This window comes from Lampetra fluviatilis, chromosome 63 (assembly GCF_964198595.1).
Source record: "Lampetra fluviatilis chromosome 63, kcLamFluv1.1, whole genome shotgun sequence".
In the NCBI taxonomy this organism is placed as follows: Eukaryota; Metazoa; Chordata; class Hyperoartia; order Petromyzontiformes; family Petromyzontidae; genus Lampetra; species Lampetra fluviatilis.
Window position 1 is genome coordinate 7,363,827 of NC_136337.1, and position 21,540 is coordinate 7,385,366.

Consider the following 21,540-nt stretch of genomic DNA (forward strand, 5'->3'; position numbering starts at 1 on the left):
CCCCAACAGTTTGGTAAGGCTACACGGGGGATCTTTGTCTTTGTTTGAGTAGCGGTTAGCGAAGGAGGCATCATCACGGCCGATCCTGCTGCTGACGCGGTCGCCTGGACACTCAACTCGCAGTGGGGCTCGGTCCCTTACCTGTCGAACGGCCAGGTGAAAGGCTGCGGATCCAGGCGAAAGTCACCACGAAATAGTCTTATTAGAGGATAAATACTCCGACTGTGCCTCTGCCCCCCCCCCAGGTGGACCGCCTTCACCCTCCCCTTCGACTTCCCAGCCGAGTCGCCGAGCGCCGCCGCCGTGGCCGACGCGGCGGCGCGCGAGCCCTGGGGCCGCCGGGCGCCCTCGTCGCTGCTGCTCGCCCTGCGCAGGTGACGGGCGGCAGGGCGCCACGCTGCTTCCAGCCAGCATCGCGGCAGCAGCAGGGGCAGGGGGGGGAGGAGGAGCAGGTGGAGGAGGAGGAGGGGCAGGGGGAGGAGGAGCAAGTGAATAAGAAGGAGGAAGTGGAGGAGCAGGTGGAGGAGAGGGAGGAGATGGAGCAGGTGGAGGAGGAGGAGATGGAGCAGGTGGAGGAGGAGCAGGTGAAGGAGGTGGAGGAGGATGAACAGGTGGAGGAGGAGGAGCAGGTGGAGGAGATGGAGGTGTTTGATCCGTAAGGGAGTTTTCAGCCGATTGAATGCGATGAATTGTAGCTACAAAACTATTTCAGAAGCGACCGGCCACAAACGATAGCTCAAACGAAGTGGTTTATCATCATCACGTGGAAATGTATAGCAGTAGACAAATACTCGAAACGCGTGGTGATGTTGATTGTACATGTGGAGGGAAAAACCGGAGAACCCGGAGAAAAATCCACGTGACCACGGGGAGAGAGACACACAAACTCCAAATATACAGCAACAGGCGTCAGGGTCGGGATCGAACCCACGACCTCCTGCACACCAGGCGAGGTAGTAAACATCTCCTAGCCACCGTATTTAGGCTGATCTTTTTGTATCGAATTCTAAAACAATGGCTCTTGTTGTTAATTATCTCAACCACCTGTTTTTTTGTCAAACGTCCTTTTTTACAATTGTTGCAAAGTGCCTTGAATAAACGCCCTTCACACATATACACGCCTCTAGGTACTCCTCGCGGGTAGGGCCAGGGGCAGGGCCAGGGGCAGGGCCAGGGCCAGGGGCAGCTTCCCATCCAGCAGTGGAGCGAGCGAGCGAGCTGGTGGTTGATGCGTGTGGCGTGAGAGCAGGTGGAGCGCCGCTGGGCAGAGCGTGCACCGCGAGCAGTGGGGACAGATGCTGGGCTCGCTGGAGGTGCACGGACGAGGAGGAGGGTCACAGGTGCTGCTCAGGGCGGTGCGCACTCGCTCGCGAGGTGCGTATGCGTGTATGGTGCGTGTTGTATGTATGTTGTGTGCATGTATGGTGTGTGTATGTTGTATGTATGTTGTGTGCATGTATGGTGTGTGTGTTGTATGTATGTTGTGTGCATGTATGGTGGTGTGTGTTGTATGTATGTTGTGTGCATGTATGGTGTGTGTGTTGTATGTATGTTGTGTGCATGTATGGTGGTGTGTGTTGTATGTATGTTGTGTGCATGTATGGTGTGTGTGTTGTATGTATGTTGTGTGCATGTATGGTGGTGTGTGTTGTATGTATGTTGTGTGCATGTATGGTGTGTGTGTTGTATGTATGTTGTGTGCATGTATGGTGTGTGTGTTGTATGTATGTTGTGTGCATGTATGGTGTGTGTGTTGTATGTATGTTGTGTGCATGTATGGTGTGTGTGTTGTATGTATGTTGTGTGCATGTATGGTGGTGTGTGTTGTATGTATGTTGTGTGCATGTATGGTGTGTGTGTTGTATGTATGTTGTGTGCATGTATGGTGGTGTGTGTTGTATGTATGTTGTGTGCGTGTATGGTGGTGTGTGTTGTATGTATGTTGTGTGTGTGTATGGTGGTGTGTGTTGTATGTATGTTGTGTGCGTGTATGGTGTGTGTGTTGTATGTATGTTGTGTGCATGTATGGTGGTGTGTGTTGTATGTATGTTGTGTGCATGTATGGTGTGTGTGTTGTATGTATGTTGTGTGCATGTATGGTGGTGTGTGTTGTATGTATGTTGTGTGCATGTATGGTGGTGTGTGTTGTATGTATGTTGTGTGCATGTATGGTGGTGTGTGTTGTATGTATGTTGTGTGCATGTATGGTGTGTGTGGTGTATGTATGTTGTGTGCATGTATGGTGTGTGTGTTGTATGTATGTTGTGTGCATGTATGGTGGTGTGTGTTGTATGTATGTTGTGTGTGTGTATGGTGTGTGTGTTGTATGTATGTTGTGTGCATGTATGGTGGTGTGTGTTGTATGTATGTTGTGTGCATGTATGGTGTGTGTGTTGTATGTATGTTGTGTGCATGTATGGTGTGTGTGTTGTATGTATGGTGTGTGTGTGTATGGTGGTGTGTGTTGTATGTATGTTGTGTGCATGTATGGTGTGTGTGTTGTATGTATGTTGTGTGCATGTATGGTGTGTGTGTTGTATGTATGTTGTGTGCATGTATGGTGGTGTGTGTTGTATGTATGTTGTGTGTGTGTATGGTGTGTGTGTTGTATGTATGTTGTGTGCATGTATGGTGGTGTGTGTTGTATGTATGTTGTGTGCATGTATGGTGGTGTGTGTTGTATGTATGTTGTGTGCATGTATGGTGTGTGTGGTGTATGTATGTTGTGTGCATGTATGGTGTGTGTGTTGTATGTATGTTGTGTGCATGTATGGTGGTGTGTGTTTTATGTATGTTGTGTGCGTGTATGGTGGTGTGTGTTGTATGTATGTTGTGTGCGTGTATGGTGGTGTGTGTTGTATGTATGTGTATGTTGTGTGCATGTATGGTGGTGTGTGTTGTATGTATGTGTATGTTGTGTGCGTGTATGGTGGTGTGTGTTGTATGTATGTTGTGTGCGTGTATGGTGGTGTGTGTTGTATGTATGTTGTGTGCATGTATGGTGGTGTTTGTTGTATGTATGTTAGTTTAACACGTAGGCTTTCGCGATCAATATTATTCATAATCAACGTTTTGGGTTTAGATCGCGCTATTTATAAATGTGTCGTAACCCTCCACCACCCGACACGGCCAATCAGTAAAAAAGTGTCACGTTCACAAAAGACAAATAGTTCACTGCTTTAGCCCACCGGTGTGTTGAAGTGTGAAACCACAACATTTACAATTTGAGTAGTACGACGTTTCGCTGGTAATTGCATCCAGCATCATCGGGCAATTCGCCAGAATGGTGAGGCTCTGCTGTGTCTCCCGTTCTTATATAGAGCTGTTGTGTGCATGTATGTTAATTCAACACGTAGGCTTTCGCGAACAATATTAGCCGTGATAGAGGTGTTTTGGGTTAGATCGCGTACATATATAAATGTGTCGTTAAACCCTCCACCACCCGACACAGCCAACTAGTAAGGGTTGTCACGTAGACAGAACGTGCCAGTTCGTTACTAGTACAGCACACCGGTGTGTTGGAGAGCAAATGCACAACATTTACAATTCGGGTACGACGTTTCGCCAGTAGTTACAACTAGCTTCATCAGGCGAGAGCCAGATTTGTGGAGTACAATAGGCTCTGTCACAATACATAACAAAAAAAATGCAGCCATACATCGGCAGGACCTCATCGTTCATTAAAAACTCAGAACATCTTGTAAATATAATTAAAGATGTCGAGGTTAACCCGAATGATATTCTGGTACGTTTTGATGCGACTCCTCTGTTTACGAGGGTTCAGGTGAACGAGACAAATGACTCGACACCCTGGTACAGGTTTAGCCAAAGATATCCCACGACTAGCTGAGCACTGTCTAAGGAACACCGACTTCTTGTGGAAAGGTGATTTATATAAACAGAAGTAGCAATTGGCACTCCTTTGTCTGCTGCGATTGCGAATGTATAATTTGTAATGAGCAACTTCCGCGACACATCGTGTAGAGGGTACTTCTTTTATTTCTCACACGGCACAACACAGGCCAACCTTATCTTCTCACTCAGTGTATAGCTCCAGTGGCTTCCGAATATCAGAAGGAAGAGCGTTCCAGACGGCCACAGAAGCGCATGTTGTATGCGTGGTATGCGCATTGTGTGCGTACACATGAACTCACACGTGTGTGTGTGAGATGGTGAGTGATGGTGAGTGATGGTGTGTGAGATGGTGAGTGATGGTGAGATGGTGAGTGATGGTGAGTGATGGTGAGTGATGGTGTGTGTGTGAGATGGTGAGTGATGGTGAGTGATGGTGTGTGAGATGGTGAGTGATGGTGAGTGATGGTGAGTGATGGTGTGTGTGTGAGATGGTGAGTGATGGTGAGTGATGGTGTGTGAGATGGTGAGTGATGGTGAGATGGTGAGTGATGGTGAGTGATGGTGTGTGTGTGAGATGGTGAGTGATGGTGAGTAATGGTGAGCGATGGTGTGTGTGTGAGATGGTGAGTGATGGTGAGTGATGGTGTGTGAGATGGTGAGTGATGGTGAGATGGTGAGTGATGGTGAGTGATGGTGTGTGTGTGAGATGGTGAGTGATGGTGAGTAATGGTGAGCGATGGTGTGTGTGTGAGATGGTGAGTGATGGTGAGTGAGTGTTTATCCGAATGTTGTGTTGGCCACAGGACCGAGAGACTCCATCGACCACCACATCTCGTTCCTGGCACACTTCGAGGTGTGTGAGTGTGCGTGTCCGCTGTGTGAGTGCGTGTGGTGCTGGCCACCCACCCCCTCGTGTGTCGTGCCGGCCTTCATAGCTGCTTGTTGACAGCACTTGCCCCAACAGTCTTACCGGACATCTGTGAAAAAGAGTTTCACGGCTCATCGGATTCCTCCAGCATAAGTAAATATTCTTATTCTGATTCCATCTGTTAAGGCGACACGGGTAATCATTGGATTTTGTTGTCCTTACCCCGCACCTCCGATTAGCACGGTTGGCTACGTACGGTGCGAAAGAAGTTCAACACACATGCGCACATCGTGCGTGTGTGGTCGTGTGGAGGTTGACTCGGCCTCAAATGGGTACCTGGTGCGGTGTGTAGTAAACATCGTCACTGGGGAGACAAAGGCAGCCGGGCGTGGTGCTGGCCACCCACCCCCTCGTGTGTCGTGCTCGCCTTAATAGGTGCTCGCTAACAGCACTTGTCCCAACAGCGTGTTAGAAGCTATTCGGTGACCTTTGTCTGTTGTGTCTGTGTCACTCTGTGCACGTCAGGACGGAACTTGCATTCACGTGACCGCTCTGTGCATCCCTGACATCACCTCTTGGTGAGTGAGTGACCCTACAACCACCACCAACACAACCAGCAACACAACCAGCACCACCACCACCAGCACCACCAGCACCACCACCACCAGCACCACCACCACCACCAGCACCACCAGCACCACCACCACCAGTGCCACCACCACTAGCACCACCACCACCAGTGCCACTATCAGCAGCAGTTGCAGCGGAAACACAATCGGCCGATCTCGTCCATGAATGTAGAGACACTCCACGGCAGTGTGGTCATGGCCAGGCCAGCCACAAGTGCGGACCGTGGAGTCAGCCCACCGTGGGAGTCTGCGCCCCTTCAACAGAGGAGCAGCAGCAGCACAGCGGACCTTGACATTGGCAGCGAGCACCTGGACATGTTGCAGCCGTCATGTGCGAGAATACAATGATCAGACACACACGTGACTCTCCATCAGCAGCAGCAGCACCACCGCCGTACAGCAATACCCCCCACACACAAGGACAAAGACCCCCGCGTGTAGTCTGAGCAGACTTGTGGGTCAAGTGCTGTTCGCAAGCAGCACCTGTGAAGGCCGGCACGGTACACGAGGGGGTGGGTGGCCAGCACCACGCCCTGCCACCTTTGTCTCCCCAGTGACGATGTTTACACTTCGCACCAGGTACTCATTTAAGGCTCAGTCAACCTCGGGGAAGCCCAGGACCGGTTCAGACAACCGCCACTCGTGTTGAGTGGCCACGAGCAGGAATCAAACTCGGGTCGCCGGTGAAATCGTGGGGAAGCGCGCGAACTTCTGTGCCACCGCTCAACTCAACCCGCCCCCCGCCCCCCGCGGCAGCCTCAGCCTGGGCTACGTGATGCGGCCAAACGGCATCAAGCACAGCCTGGAGTGGAGCGACATCTGCCTGGCCGACGTGGAGAAGCACGGCGAGCTCAGAGACACCTACCGGCTCACGCTACGCGCAGGTGAGTGTCCAGACACACCTACCACTCACGCTCCACGCAGGTGTGAGTCCAGACACACCTACGACTCACGCTACACACAGGTGTGAGTCCAGACACACCTACCACTCACACTCCACGCAGGTGTGAGTCCAGACACACCTACCACTCACACTCCACGCAGGTGTGAGTCCAGACACACCTCCCACTCACGCTCCACGCAGGTGTGAGTCCAGACACACCTACCACTCACACTCCACGCAGGTGTGAGTCCAGACACACCTACCACTCACACTCCACGCAGGTGTGAGTCCAGACACACCTACCACTCACGCTCCACGCAGGTGTGAGTCCAGACACACCTACCAATCACACTCCACGCAGGTGTGAGTCCAGACACACCTACCACTCACACTCCACGCAGGTGTGAGTCCAGACACACCTACCACTCACACTCCACGCAGGTGTGAGTCCAGACACACCTACCACTCACGCTCCACGCAGGTGTGAGTCCAGACACACCTACCACTCATGCTCCACGCAGGTGTGAGTCCAGACACACCTACCACTCACACTCCACGCAGGTGTGAGTCCAGACACACCTACCACTCACGCTCCACGCAGGTGTGAGTCCAGACATTCCTACCACTCACACTACGCGCAGGTGTGAGTCCAGACACGCCTACCACTCACACTCCACGCAGGTGTGAGTCCAGACACACCTACCACTCACACTACGCGCAGGTGTGAGTCCAGACATTCCTACCACTCACACTACGCGCAGGTGTGAGTCCAGACACACCTACCACTCACGCTACGCGCAGGTGTGAGTCCAGACACACCTACCACTCACGCTCCACGCAGGTGTGAGTTCAGACACACCTACCACTCACGCTCCACGCAGGTGTGAGTCCAGACACACCTACCACTCACGCTACGCGCAGGTGTGAGTCCAGACACACCTACCACTCACGCTACACTTACTTCACCATGGGAGTCGTCCAGTTCACCATGGGAGTCCAGTTCACCATGGGAGTCCAGTTTATCATGGGAGTCCAGTTTACCATGGGAGTCCAGTTTACCATGGGAGTCCAGTTCACCATGGGAGTCCAGTTTATCATGGGAGTCCAGTTTACCATGGGAGTCCAGTTTACCATGGGAGTCCAGTTCACCATGGGAGTCCTGTTCACCATGGGAGTCCAGTTCACCATGGGAGTCCAGTTTATCATGGGAGTCCAGTTCACCATGGGAGTCCAGTTTACCATGGGAGTCCAGTTTACCATGGGAGTCCAGTTCACCATGGGAGTCCAGTTCACCATGGGAGTCCAGTTTATCATGGGAGTCCAGTTCACCATGGGAGTCCAGTTTACCATGGGAGTCCAGTTTACCATGGGAGTCCAGTTCACCATGGGAGTCCAGTTCACCATGGGAGTCCAGTTCACCATGGAAGGCTCATCAAGGACTGCTGCCCTGTGACCGCTGTCTATGAAGGGACCGCCACCGTCTCGTATTCGCCACCACGGCGCAGTGCGGCTCGTGAAGTATTTAGTTGATTTTACCGAATTAGAAACCAAAAATTATTTTCTCATTTTCTTGATTGCCAGCCCCCTGCCATCTAAACAATCTGAATAACGCACTTTCTAAACAACAACGACAGCAAACAAAGCAACGCCAACAAACGGGTGCGTGGCAGCACCAATGAACGTGTCCGGTGTCCCCGCGTCCCAGGCGGGCGCACGCACCGCCTGCTCGCCCAGCCCGCCCGCGAGGCGCGGGGCGCGAGCCGCAGCCGCCTGCAGCCAGGGACGGAGCAGCCGGGGACGGAGATCGACCACGACGACTGCGCCTCCTCCCGCTACCTCCTGGACAACGACGTCCGCGGATGGGGAACCGTGCGGCTGAGCCGACGCAGGTAACAGAGCTGTGTCAGCAGCACGACGAGAAGTAGCAGTGGCAGCAGAAATGTCATGAGCAGTGTCAGCTGTATTAGCAGCAGCAGGACTAGAAGCAGTAGTATTAGCAGCAGCAGCAGCAGCAGGACTAGAATGGTATTGTCGGTGTTTTACTCGTGCGTGTTCGGAGCCCTGCTAAAAACGTCACGACAACATCACGACAGTGATGACGATGGTGACGATGGTGCTGACGACAATGATGACAATGATGGCGATGATGACAATGATGACGATGGTGACTATAGTGCTGACAATGATGATGACGGTGATGATGATGTTGATGATGTTGATGATGTTGATGATAATGGCAGTGATGTTGACGATGATGACGGTGACAATGATGTCGATGATGACGATAACGATGATTACGGTGGTGACGCCGATGATGATTTTGACGATGATGACGAGGATGATGATTACGGTGATGATGATCGTTACAACGATGATGATGTTGACAACGGTGATGATGACGACGACGGCGACGCAGGCAAGAAGGGCACGGCGCGAGTGGAGGAGGAGGAAGAGCTCGCAGGCCTCCGGCGGTGGTCCGGGAGCGTCGTCCCGTGGAGCTGGGGGCCGCGGCCGAGTCTGGGAAACCTCTTGTGCCTGGGGAGCCTCTGGAGAATCTGGAGCCTCTGGTGCCTGGGGAGCCTCCTGTGCCTGGGGAGCCTCTTGTGCCTGGGGAGCCTCTGGAGAATCTGGAGCCTCTGGAGCCGCTGGGCCTCGTGTTGTCGCTGTACGACGCTCGCTGCCGCGTGGCGCGCGCCGTGGGGGGCAAAGCCGCGCAGCTCGCCACGCTCAGCGCGGCGGGGCAGGGTACCGCGCCGGTGCTGGTGAGTGACGGCCTGGCTGGCTGTCTGTGGCTGTGTGTGTCTGTGTGTGTGTGTCTGTGTGTGTGTGTATGTGTGTCTGTGTGTCTGTGTGGAGAGAGTGGAGAGTTTCCCATACCTGGGCAGTGTGCTTATGACCGGCTCCAGTTTAAGCGCAGAGGTCTCACTCCGAATCAGTCGAGTGGCAATATATTTTCATCGGTTGCGTAACGCTGTGTGGAAGCTACCTGGTCTGTCGCTCCGCACGAAGCTTCAGGTCTTCTCGGCCACGGTCATTCCCTTTCTCTACGCTTGCGAAACGTGGACCCCCCTAATGGAACATCTTCGCCGATTGGAAACATTTAGGCTGGCCTGCCTACGATCCATCCTGGATTTAACCTGCAGGCTGGATTGTGTGCGGAGCTCACAAATCCTTGAAAGATCTGGGCAAAGTCCCATCGGTGAGCTCCTCCGGCAGGCAAGGCGGCGTTGGCTGGGTCATGATATTTGGAAGCCACTGGAACTGTGCACTTTTAAATCATCGTCAAGATTGACAAACTTCTTATTCAGAACCGCTCTCTGTGTTTAGCGCTGTTGTCCTTCCCCCCGCACCTCCGATGAGCGTGGTTGGCTACGTACGGTGCGAAAGAAGTGCAACATACACACACGTGCGTTCACACACGGGTGGGTGCCGTGCGCTGCGCAGTACACGGTCCCTCGCGGGGTCTGCGTCACCGTCGCCGCATTCGACCTCCACGTGTCCGCCGAGCCGACGCTCGCCCTCTCCGTGCGGCAACTCTCCGACCTGGCCTGGTGAGTCGCTCCTCCCGGACTCTCCGGGCCCCCCTCGCCTCCTCCTCCGCCCCCCCCCCCCCCCAATAACCCCCCCCACCCCGCCCACCTCGGACGCACGCAGCCGCTCCGTCCGAGACGCTACGACGCGTCAGCTGTGCTGGCTGTGTGTGCCCGTCCCGTGAGCGCAAGGGGGTGACCCCCCCCCATCAGCCAACGATTCGTCACGTCTCTCCCAAACTCTCCTCTACCCTCTCCCAAACTCTCCCCAACGCTCTCACGTTCTCCCCAACGCTGTCTCCCCTCTTGTTTCTCCCACTCTTCCCCACTCTGCCCTCGTCTCTCACACTCTACTTTCCCGCCTCTCTCACCTCTCTCACCTCTCTCACCTCTCTCACCTGCCCTCACCTCTCTCACACTCTACTCTCTCACCTGCTCTCCGCTCTCCCCTGCTTTCCCCTACCCTCTCAAACGCTCCCCCTACTCTCTGACACTCTCCCCCCCTCCCCCCTCCCCTCTCCCCCCCCTCCCCCCTCTCCCCGTGTACACAGCGGGAGAGTGACGGGAGACCTGCAGGACTCCTGCTCCAGGTGCGTGGTGGTTGCTGAGCACACACAATGACAAAGGTCCCCCGTGTAACCTCCACATGCTGTTGGGTCAAGCGCTCTCGGCAAGCACCGATTCAGGCCGGCACGGCGCGCGAGAGGGCGGTGTAGCCAGAGCCGCTGTCGGCTGCCACTCCTCTCTAGGTGGGGAGGATTGATCTCTTCATCTGGCGATCCTCCAAAGATGCAGAGATTCAGAGGCAATACCAAACAAAGCTCAACTATGACTGCATTCACCCCCCCGCTGGTGCTCATAGGCTCACAGTGAGGACATCACCTCCACTCCTCTACTTAAGAGCGGAGACTGGGAGACTTCCTCAGAATGAAGGCTAACCGCCTGATGGGGCTGGTTGTTGTTGTTGTTATAATCACCAGCGAAACTTCACGGCTACTCGAATTGTAAATGTTGTCGTGGGTTTCACTCTACAACACAACCGGTTAGTGCTGAACTAGTAACTAATTGCCACGTTTCGTTAACTTGACAACCCTTACCAATTGGCTTATTCCTTCAGAGCCGCTCTTTGTGTTTAGTTTGTTGTCCTTCCCCCGCACCTCCGATGAGCACGGTGCGAAAACAAGTTCAACACACATGTACATACATGACAGCTATCGACTGTCTGCAGGAGTCTCATAGCAGTGAAGAATCCTCCAATGTAACCCAGGTCGCCCCTTGCAAAACAAACAATGCCGTTCCCTCCGTCTCACTGGGTCAATGTCACATCTCCTGGCTAAACGGCGGCTGCAGGGGAAGTATTAACCGGGGCGGGCACTGGGTTCGAACCACCAACCCCTGCAAAGGGCCCCACCGCGAGCCGCCCGCTCGTAACGCGAGACCGGCCACCCCGTGCCCGGCTAGGTGCACGCGGCTGTTCTCCGCGGCTCCCGTGGCGGGGGCGGTGGCGGGCGCCCTGCGCGAGGCCCTGTCGCGAAACGGCCTGCTGGAGGCCGGGGCCCGCCTGGCGGTTCGCTCCAGCGCCGCTGGGGAGGACACGGAGGAGATGTCGGCGGCGGGGCAACTCTCCACTCTGCTGGGGGTCTCCGGGTGGGAGCAGGTCAGGGCCCGGCCACCGTGCGGGAGAGAGTGGGGAGTGGAGAGAGTGGAGAGAGTGGGGAGTTGAGAGAGAGAGTGGGAGTTGAGAGAGTAGGGAGAGAGAGTGGGGAGTGGGGAGATTGGGAAGTGGGGAGTGGAGAGAGAGAGAGAGTGGGGAGTTGAGAGAGTGGGGAGAGAGAGAGAGTGGGGAGTGGAGAGATTGGGAAGTGGGGAGTGGAGAGAGAGAGAGAGTGGGGAGTTGAGAGAGTGGGGAGAGTGGGGAGTGGGGAGAGTGGAGAGTGGGGAGTGGAGAGAGAGAGAGAGTGGGGAGTGGAGAGAGTGGGGAGTTGAGAGACAGTGGGTCCGGAGAGAGTGGTGGTGGTGCTGGTGGTGGTGGTGATGGTGGTGGTGGGTAATGGTGTTGCTGGTGTTGTTGCTGATGGTGGTTGTGGTGGTGGTGGTGCTGCGTGCGCTGCCCCAGGTGTGCGTGGCGGTGCTGATGGTGGTGCTGCTGCTGGTGTTGTTGCTGCTGTTGCTGATGGTGGTGGGTGGTGATGGTGATGGTGCTGGTGTTGTTGCTGATGGTGGTTGTGGTGGTGGTGGTGCTGCGTGCGCTGCCCCAGGTGTGCGTGGCGTTGCGCGCCTGCTGGGCCTCCCTCTACGCGTTCCCCGCCGTGGAGTACCGCCGCCAGCGCGGACAGCCCATCGCCTCCCACATGGGCGTCGTCGTGCAGCTCATGGTGCCGGCACAGGCGGCAGGTGAACGGCGAGGCCACCGTGGCACGCACGAAGACAAAGCTCCCCCGTATAGCCTGCTCACAATGTTGGGGCAAGTGCTGTTAGCGAGCACAGCCGATCTTGTCAAGGAGCATGAACCACCATCGCAGCAGCAGCAGCAGCGGCAGCGGCAGCGGCAGCGGCAGCGGCTTCTGGCTGGCATCGCGCTACGCTCTCGGATCCGCTTCCGCGGCCGTCTGGAACGCTCTTCCGATATTAGGAATCCACCGGAGCTGTGCACTTTTGTCAATCGTCTCGGTTGACAAACTCGTTTGTTTGGTACTGCGTGTTGTGTGTTAGTTTGCTGTGCTTCCCTAGCACCTCCGATTAGCACGGTTGGCTACGTACGGTGCGAAAGAAGTTCAACATATGTCCAAGCCTGGCATGTGGCGTACGTGCATGCATGTATGTGTACATGCGTGCGTTTATGCATACACACACACGGTCATGTGTGCGTGCGGGTGTGCGTCTGTTCGTTCGTGTGTGCATGTAGGAATGCCCTCCACGTGTGTGTGTGTAGGAGTGCTATCCACGTGTGTGTGTGCGCGTGCATGTGTGCATGTGTGTGCGCGTGTGTGTGCGTGTGTGTGTGTAGGAGTGCTATCCACGTGTGTGTGTGCGCGTGCATGTGTGCGCGTGCATGTGTGTGCGCGTGTGTGTGTGTGAGTGCCTGGTGCGATGTGTAAACGTCGCCACTGGGGAGACAAAGGCGGCCGGGCGTGGTGCTGGCCACCCCACCCCATGTGTGCCGTGCCGGCCTTCACAGGTGCTGCTCGCTAACAGCACTTGCCCCAACAGTCTGTAAAGGCTACACTACGGGGTGGGGGACTTTGTCTGTGCCCCTGTGTGTGCAGGAGTGCTGTTCACGTGCGACCCGGTGAGCGGCCACCCCGGCAGGATGGTCATCAACGCCAACTACGGCCTCGGGGAGGTGCGAGCGTCACGCGCCGGGGTGGTGGTGCAGGGTGGTGTGGTGGTGCAGGGTGGTGGTGCAGGGTGGTGGTGCAGGGTGGTGGTGGTGGTGGTGCAGGGTGGTGTGGTGGTGCAGGGTCGTGTTGCAGGGTGGTGGTGCAGGGTGGTGTGGTGGTGGTGCAGGATGGTGGTACAGGGTGGTGTGGTAGTGCAGGGTGGTGGTGTGGTGGTGCAGGGTGGTGGTGCAGGGTGGTGTGGTGGTGCAGGGTGGTGGTCCAGGGTGGTGTGGTGGTGCAGGGTGGTGGTGTGGTGGTGCAGGGTGGTGGTGCAGGGTGGTGGTGTGGTGGTGCAGGGTGGTGGTGTGGTGGTGCAGGGTGGTGTGGTGGTGCAGGGTGGTGGTGTGGTAGTGCAGGGTGGTGGTGTGGTAGTGCAGGGTGGTAGTTCAGGGTGGTGGTGTGGTGGTGCAGGGTGGTAGTGCAGGGTGGTGGTGCAGGGTGGTGGTGTGGTAGTGCAGGGTGGTGGTGTGGTAGTGCAGGGTGGTAGTGCAGGGTGGTGGTGTGGTGGTGCAGGGTGGTGGTGTGGTGGTGCAGAGTGGTGGTGTGGTGGTGCAGGGTGGTGGTGTGGTAGTGCAGGGTGGTGGTGTGGTAGTGCAGGGTGGTAGTGCAGGGTGGTGGTGTGGTGGTGCAGGGTGGTGGTGTGGTGGTGCAGGGTGGTGTGGTGGTGCAGGGTGGTGGTGCGGTAGTGCAGGGTGGTGGTGTGGTAGTGCAGGGTGGTGGTGCAGGGTGGTGTGGTGGTGCAGGGTGGTGTGGTGGTGCAGGGTGGTGGTGTGGTGGTGCAGGGTGGTGTGATGGTGCAGGGTGGTGGTGTGGTGGTGCAGGGTGGTGGTGTGGTGGTGCAGGGTGGTGGTGTGGTGGTGCAGGGTGGTGGTGTGGTGATGCAGGGTGGTGTGGTGGTGCAGGGTGGTGGTGTGGTAGTGCAGGGTGTTGGTGTGGTGGTGCAGGGTGGTAGTGCAGGGTGGTGGTGCAGGGTGGTGGTGTGGTGGTGCAGAGTGGTGGTGTGGTGGTGCAGGGTGGTGGTGTGGTAGTGCAGGGTGGTGGTGTGGTAGTGCAGGGTGGTGGTACAGGGTGGTGTGGTAGTGCAGGGTGGTGGTGTGGTGGTGCAGGGTGGTGGTGCAGGGTGGTGTGGTGGTGCAGGGTGGTGGTCCAGGGTGGTGTGGTGGTGCAGGGTGGTGGTGTGGTGGTGCAGGGTGGTGGTGCAGGGTGGTGGTGTGGTGGTGCAGGGTGGTGGTGTGGTGGTGCAGGGTGGTGTGGTGGTGCAGGGTGGTGGTGTGGTAGTGCAGGGTGGTGGTGTGGTAGTGCAGGGTGGTAGTGCAGGGTGGTGGTGTGGTGGTGCAGGGTGGTAGTGCAGGGTGGTGGTGCAGGGTGGTGGTGTGGTAGTGCAGGGTGGTGGTGTGGTAGTGCAGGGTGGTAGTGCAGGGTGGTGGTGTGGTGGTGCAGGGTGGTGGTGTGGTGGTGCAGAGTGGTGGTGTGGTGGTGCAGGGTGGTGGTGTGGTAGTGCAGGGTGGTGGTGTGGTAGTGCAGGGTGGTAGTGCAGGGTGGTGGTGTGGTGGTGCAGGGTGGTGGTGTGGTGGTGCAGGGTGGTGTGGTGGTGCAGGGTGGTGGTGCGGTAGTGCAGGGTGGTGGTGTGGTAGTGCAGGGTGGTGGTGCAGGGTGGTGTGGTGGTGCAGGGTGGTGTGGTGGTGCAGGGTGGTGGTGTGGTGGTGCAGGGTGGTGTGGTGGTGCAGGGTGGTGTGATGGTGCAGGGTGGTGGTGTGGTGGTGCAGGGTGGTGGTGTGGTGGTGCAGGGTGGTGGTGTGGTGGTGCAGGGTGGTGGTGTGGTGGTGCAGGGTGGTGGTGTGGTGATGCAGGGTGGTGTGGTGGTGCAGGGTGGTGGTGTGGTAGTGCAGGGTGTTGGTGTGGTGGTGCAGGGTGGTAGTGCAGGGTGGTGGTGCAGGGTGGTGGTGTGGTGGTGCAGAGTGGTGGTGTGGTGGTGCAGGGTGGTGGTGTGGTAGTGCAGGGTGGTGGTGTGGTAGTGCAGGGTGGTAGTGCAGGGTGGTGGTGTGGTGGTGCAGGGTGGTGGTGTGGTGGTGCAGGGTGGTGTGGTGGTGCAGGGTGGTGGTGTGGTAGTGCAGGGTGGTGGTGTGGTAGTGCAGGGTGGTGGTGCAGGGTGGTGTGGTGGTGCAGGGTGGTGTGGTGGTGCAGGGTGGTGGTGTGGTGGTGCAGGGTGGTGTGGTGGTGCAGGGTGGTGTGATGGTGCAGGGTGGTGGTGTGGTGGTGCAGGGTGGTGGTGTGGTGGTGCAGGGTGGTGGTGTGGTGGTGCAGGGTGGTGGTGTGGTGGTGCAGGGTGGTGGTGTGGTGATGCAGGGTGGTGTGGTGGTGCAGGGTGGTGGTGTGGTAGTGCAGGGTGGTGGTGTGGTGGTGCAGGGTGGTAGTGCAGGGTGGTGGTGCAGGGTGGTGGTGTGGTAGTGCAGGGTGGTGGTGTGGTAGTGCAGGTTGGTGGTGTGGTAGTGCAGGGTGGTGGTGTGGTAGTGCAGGGTGGTAGTGCAGGGTGGTGGTGTGGTGGTGCAGGGTGGTGGTGCAGGGTGGTGGTGTGGTGGTGCAGGGTGGTGTGGTGGTGCAGGGTGGTGGTGTGGTGGTGCAGGGTGGTGGTGCAGGGTGGTGTGGTGGTGCAGGGTGGTGTGGTGGTGCAGGGTGGTGGTGTGGTGGTGCAGGGGGGTGGTGTGGTAGTGCAGGGTGGTGGTGCAGGGTGGTGTGGTGGTGGTGCAGGGTGGTGTGGTAGTGTGGTAGTGCAGGGTGGTGGTGTGGTGGTTCAGGGTGGTGGTGTGGTGGTGCAGGGTGGTGGTGTGGTGGTGCAGGGTGGTGTGGTAGTGCAAGGTGGTGTGGTGGTGGTGCAGGGTGGTGGTGTGGTGGTGCAGGGTGGTGGTGTGGTGGGGCAGGGTGCCGTGGTGGTGCAGGGTGGCGCTGTGGTGCAGGGTGGTGGTGCAGGGTGGTGGTGCAGGGTGGTGGTGCAGGGTGGTGGTGTGGTGGTGCAGGGGGGTGTGGTGGTGGTGCAGGGTGGTCGTGCAGGGTGGTGGTGTGGTGCAGGGTGGTGTGCAGGCAGAGCGGTCCAAATTTTTGGCCAAATTGAGAAATGACACCCGGCAAAAACGACGCAATCGAGTTAATCACTCGGCAAACCATCCCCCACTACTGGCTGACGGCAGATCTCGGGCAATCGTTTTTCTGGCGGCCTCCGTGGTTTCCTGCCCCGAACGAGCGAGCTGAACTAGAATGGCTCCATCCCCTGAGTAGTGGTGTCGCGGTTAGCGCACTGCGCTCACGGCCAACACTGGTGTTGGCCTCCGCTAGGATTCACTCAGCCTCAAACGAGAAGTGTCGCTGGGGTGGTGCACAAACATCTCCACTAGGGAGGCAAAGGCGGCCGGGCATGGTGCTGGCCACCCATCTACTCGTGCGCTCATTGGAGACTGGTGGCGGCACGATCACGATGACGATGATCCTGATTGATGATGACGACGACGATGACGATGATGACGACAACGACGATGATGACGATGATGACAATGACGATGATGACGACGACGACGATGACGACGATGACGACGATGATGACGATGACGACGATGATGATGACGACGATGACGACGATGATGATGACGATGCAGTCGGTGGTGGGCGGATCTGCGGAGCCGGACACCATCACCCTGGCGCGCCACCCAACCGGGCCGCCCCGCGTGCTGCGCCAGCGAATCGGCAGCAAGCGCGAGCAGCTGGTGCCTACAGGTGAGCTGGGGCGCACAGGTGAGCACCACCTCCACCCACCCCTGGGGGTGCTGCTCTGTCGTTGTTGACTCTGCGTCTACATCAGCCGTGCACACGAAGGAGAAGCAGCAGCAGCAGCGGGTGACGACGTCTCCCCCCCCCCTCGCGTCTCCCCCCACCCCGCGTCCACCCCCACCCCGCGTCTTCTCCCCCCCGCGTATCCCCCCCCCCCCGTGGTGCCCTCCCCCCAGACGGGGGGGTGGAGGTGAGGGAGGTGGCGCCCGGCGACTCCGAGCGCTGCTGCCTCTCGCGTGACGTCATCGTGCAGCTCGGCTCGCTCGGCCTGCAGGTGGGCGGGGGGGGAGTGTAGGGGGGGAGGGGGGCTGGAGACGGGGGGGTGGGGGGTGGAGACACGGGGGATGGGGGTGATGGAGACGTGGGGTGGGGGGTGGAGACACGGGGGGTGGGGGGTGATGGAGACGGGGGATGGGGGGTGGAGACACGGGGGGTGGGGGGTGATGGAGACGGGGGATGGGGGGTGGAGACACGGGGGGTGGGGGGTGATGGAGACGGGGGATGGGGGTGATGGAGACGCGAGGGGGGGGGGGCCAATGTGGTTTGCGTCTTTAATTTGACACTCACCAAGGGGTCGTGTGCATCGGCCTGGTGATGTTGTTGGTGATTGCAATCATAGTTTGTGATTGCGATCATCTTTGGTGGTTGCGATCATCTTTGGTAATTGCCGTAATTGTTGGTGATTGCAATCATATTTATTGATTGCGATCATCTTTGATTGCGATCATATTTGGTGATTGCGATCACCTTTGGTGGTTGCGATCATCTTTGGTGATTGCGATCAGCTTTGGTGGTTGCGATCATATTTGGTGATTGCGATCACCTTTGGTGGTTGCGATCGGCTTTGGTGGTTGCGATCACCTTTGGTGGTTGCGATCATCTTTGGATGACTGCGATCATCTTCCTGCCCATTGCGTCACCTGGCCCCTGGTCCCCGCTCGACGCAGGTGGAGGAGATGTTCGGAAGCCCCCGGGACATCGAGTGGGCGCTGGTGGGGGAGCAGCTCTACCTACTGCAGGTGAGCAAACGCTGACACGGGTGAGCGACTCCGGGACAGGTGAATGACTCTGGAGCAGGTGAGAGAATCTGGAAGAGATGAGCGAAACTTGGGAAAGTGCATTCTACATTCTGCTTGCAAGACATTCCAGTAGATATTCTTAGGTTTTTTTCGGTAAAGTCACGTAGGTAAAAAAATTAAAATTAATAAAAGTAAAATAAAAATAAAATAAAAATCACGACGTTTCGGAGGCAACACAAGCTTCCGTCTTCAGGTGGAACAGTCACAGCACGATAGCTGTATCAAGTGAGATAAATTCCAAGAAACAGTCCATTGTATATATACTGGTTGAGGGTGGGAGGAGCCAAGGTAGGCCCTGAATATTATTTTTGTGAGGTTCGGTGCGGCTGAAGCACGCTGTTAGGAATGAGCCTTTGTTGTGTTAACTAGGTTGCGGATGATGTAAAGGTGCATGTAAAAGGGACTGAGCCTTTTTGTTATGTAGAGATGATGCGGCTGAAATCGCTGCCAGGAAATGAGTCTTTGTTGTGTAGAATGGTTGACTGAGCCTATTGTTATGTAGAGGTGGTGCCCGCAGGCCCCTGGCGGCCCCTGACGTGCGGCCCCCGACAATACACACAGAGTGACAACACCCCCCCTCCCCCCCCCCCGCATCATCATTGCCATCATCGTGCTGCTGTCAACCCCTATGGTTTCTAACATGGGGTGCCTCTCACACTGATGATGTCTTATCGGCGAAAGTGGCAACCCCTCTGCACTGCACGGTTTCCCACTCACCCCCCCCCCCCTCTGCCCTCACCCCCACCCGGGCCCCCTCCCCCACCCCGCCAGGCGAGGCCCGTGACCACGCTGGACATTGAGACGGAGGCCGAGGTGCTGCACGAGTTCGACACGGCGATCGCCAGCGACCGGGAGGTCCTCACGACGGCCAACATCGGGTTTGTGCCCAGCGGGGGACAGGGTCATACGGGGTCGCGTGGGGGGGTCGCGGGAGGTCGTGGAGGTTGTGGAGGTCGTGGAGGTCGTGGGGGGTCGTGGAGCAGCGGGTCGGGGCCAGGCGTTAAGGCGCCCCCCCCTCCCCCCCTCTCTCTGTGAGCAGGGAGATGATGCCCGGAGCTGTGACGCCGCTGACGCTGAGCGTGTTCATCCGAGCCATCGAGTTCTCTCTGCAGGTGCGAACCACCTCCACCCAGGCCCCTTGCTCCCTCCCTCACCACTCCCCCACTACCTCACCACTCCCCCACTACCTCACCACTCCCCCACTACCTCACCACTCCCCCACTACCTCACCGCCCCCCCCCCCCCCACTCCCAGCGGATCCCTCCTCTTGGAGTTGGCAGCACTGACTTGCACAGTGACCTTTCCCTTACATGGTGACCTTTCCCATGCACGGTGACCCCTACCTTGCACGATGACCCCTACCTTGCACGGTGACCCCTATCTTGCATGGTGACCCCTATCTTGCACGGTGACCCCTGCCTTCCACGGTGACCCCTACCTTGCACGGTGACCCCTACCTTGCACGGTGACCCCTACCTTCCATGGTGACCCTTCTCTTCCACGGTGACCCCTGCCTTTCACGGTGACCCCTACCTTCCACAATGACCCCTGACTTGCACGGTGACCCCTGACTTGCACGGTGACCTCTGCCATCTCTCCTCCGTAGGAGTTCGTGGTGGCCGCCGGCCTGTGGCCGCGACTGATCCCTTGCGCACACAAACTCATGGGCACCACCTGTGCCCACAACTTCATCAACCTCACAGTGAGCCTCCTGGGGAGGGTGGGGCGGGGGGAGGGGTGACGGGGGAGGGGTGACGGGGGGAGGGGTGACGGGGGGAGGGGTGACAGGGAAAGGGGGGACGGGGGGTGAACGGGCAAGCTGTGGCTGTCAGTGCGAGTGTGTGTGTGTGTGTGTCAGTGTGTGTGTCAGTGTGTGTGTGTCTGTGTGTGTGTCTCAGTGTGTGTGTCAGTGTGTGTGTGTCAGTGTGTGTGTCAGTGTGTGTGTGTGTCAGTGTGTGTTGTACGTATGATGATGATGGTGCCTGTGTGTACAATGATGATCGTGGTGTAGTTTGCTGTGCTAATGCCGCGTCTGTCTGTGTGCCCGTGTGAATGTGTACACATTCACAGAATGTCGGGGTGTCAACGGAACATCATAACATTTGCATGCAGAAGGCTTCAATGGATCTCTCATTGCTTGGAAGGGTAAAACACACACACTCACACCGCACTTGTACGCACGTACAAAGACAAAGATCCCCCGTATAGCCTTAACAAACTGTTAAGGCAACAGTGCGGTTAGCGAGCACCTGTGAAGCCTGGCACGGCACACGAGAGATGGGTGGCCAACACCCCGCTCGGCCGCCTTTGTCTCCCCAGTGGCAATGATTATACACCGCACCAGGTACTCATTTGAGGCTGAGTCGACCTAGGGGAGGCCCGGGACCGATTCAAATAATCGTCACCGGTGTTGGTAGCCGTGAGCGGGAATCGAACTCGGGTCACCGGGTTCGTAGCGCAGCACGCCAACCGCTGCACCACCGCTCCCCCTCCACGTACACACACGCACGCACTCAGCACTCATGCACGTGGAGATAGACGCACACTGACGATTCCTCGCCGGCGATTTGTATTTGCCCTCGGCCGTAACGAGAACTGTTTCCTCACGCGATCCACAACATCCGCCCGTGGACCGCGATCCACGCATCGGCCACCGCTGTGCCGCGCCGTATCTGCGAAGACGACCACGACGATTTGTCATTGTCCCCCACTCCGCCTCCCCCCCCCCTCCCCACCAGGTGAGCGACGAGGTCACCATGGACGACCTGCTGCGTTACCACGGCCGCTCTCCGCTCTGGAAGAGGGTCATCAACGGCATCCGTCTGCTGCGGGTGAGGTCCCCGTAGACAAATGTGAGGACGTGGAGACACGGTACGGCCGACTCAAATTGCTCCCGCTGGATCTTTAACGTCCGCTGTGGGTGAAGCGGACGACGCGTAGTGTTTGGATTCACCTGCGGTGTACGTCATCCGTGTACACGTACGTCATGGGAACGGATTCGGAAGAAAATCCGAAGTAAAATAACTGTATCGGTACCGAGGCTCCCACAAGGTCGCGCGGTTTGGTGCCGGCTACCGTCGAGTGCGCCGGTCGTGTCGCCACGGCTTTCTGCGCTGAGTGACGACGTCTTTAAGAACAGCGGCGCTGCAACTTCGCCTCTCCAAATAAAATTAGCGCCGAGCCGCTCACGCGTTACAAAATTAGGTGGTGAACGAGACACACCACCGCCTGCGACTTGCAGACGTCTCGAAACGAAGGGAGAGGGGGAACGTGGCGAGGGTCACTTGAAAATAAGCTAAAAGCTCAGTGGTCCTTACCAGGTGAGATAAAAAAAAAATGTATTTGGATATTTTTTTTAAGGTGGTTTGTTTACCTTTCCTATAGGTTACACTGCTATCTTGTTTCCGTGTTGTGTTTGTCGTTGTAACGTTCTGACCCCATGCCCCCAACTGGACATCTGTGATAAAGAGCTTTACAGCTCATCGGATTCCTCCTCT

The 21,540-nt window shown here is 57.2% G+C and overlaps 1 protein-coding gene across 2 annotated transcripts in view; it reads left to right on the top strand.

Annotated features, from left to right (window-relative positions):
• The window catches only part of LOC144951718 (rifampicin phosphotransferase-like), a 46,081-nt gene that overhangs the window by 10,164 nt on the left and 14,377 nt on the right, over positions 1 to 21,540 (top strand). Inside the window, exons 5-24 of one of the 2 annotated variants that reach the window (XM_078882044.1) lie at positions 246 to 374; positions 1,250 to 1,374; positions 4,659 to 4,708; positions 5,249 to 5,301; positions 6,109 to 6,236; positions 7,941 to 8,124; positions 8,652 to 8,997; positions 9,680 to 9,786; positions 10,317 to 10,355; positions 11,227 to 11,422; positions 12,024 to 12,159; positions 13,032 to 13,108; positions 16,793 to 16,910; positions 17,141 to 17,238; positions 17,912 to 17,983; positions 18,815 to 18,921; positions 19,083 to 19,155; positions 19,650 to 19,745; positions 20,114 to 20,188; positions 20,782 to 20,874. In XM_078882044.1, coding sequence (XP_078738170.1) covers positions 246 to 374; positions 1,250 to 1,374; positions 4,659 to 4,708; positions 5,249 to 5,301; positions 6,109 to 6,236; positions 7,941 to 8,124; positions 8,652 to 8,997; positions 9,680 to 9,786; positions 10,317 to 10,355; positions 11,227 to 11,422; positions 12,024 to 12,159; positions 13,032 to 13,108; positions 16,793 to 16,910; positions 17,141 to 17,238; positions 17,912 to 17,983; positions 18,815 to 18,921; positions 19,083 to 19,155; positions 19,650 to 19,745; positions 20,114 to 20,188; positions 20,782 to 20,874 — 2,302 coding nt within the window. The remainder of the gene's footprint in view (positions 1 to 245; positions 375 to 1,249; positions 1,375 to 4,658; positions 4,709 to 5,248; positions 5,302 to 6,108; positions 6,237 to 7,940; positions 8,125 to 8,651; positions 8,998 to 9,679; positions 9,787 to 10,316; positions 10,356 to 11,226; positions 11,423 to 12,023; positions 12,160 to 13,031; positions 13,109 to 16,792; positions 16,911 to 17,140; positions 17,239 to 17,911; positions 17,984 to 18,814; positions 18,922 to 19,082; positions 19,156 to 19,649; positions 19,746 to 20,113; positions 20,189 to 20,781; positions 20,875 to 21,540) is intronic. The other variant, XM_078882045.1, reaches the window with a different exon arrangement.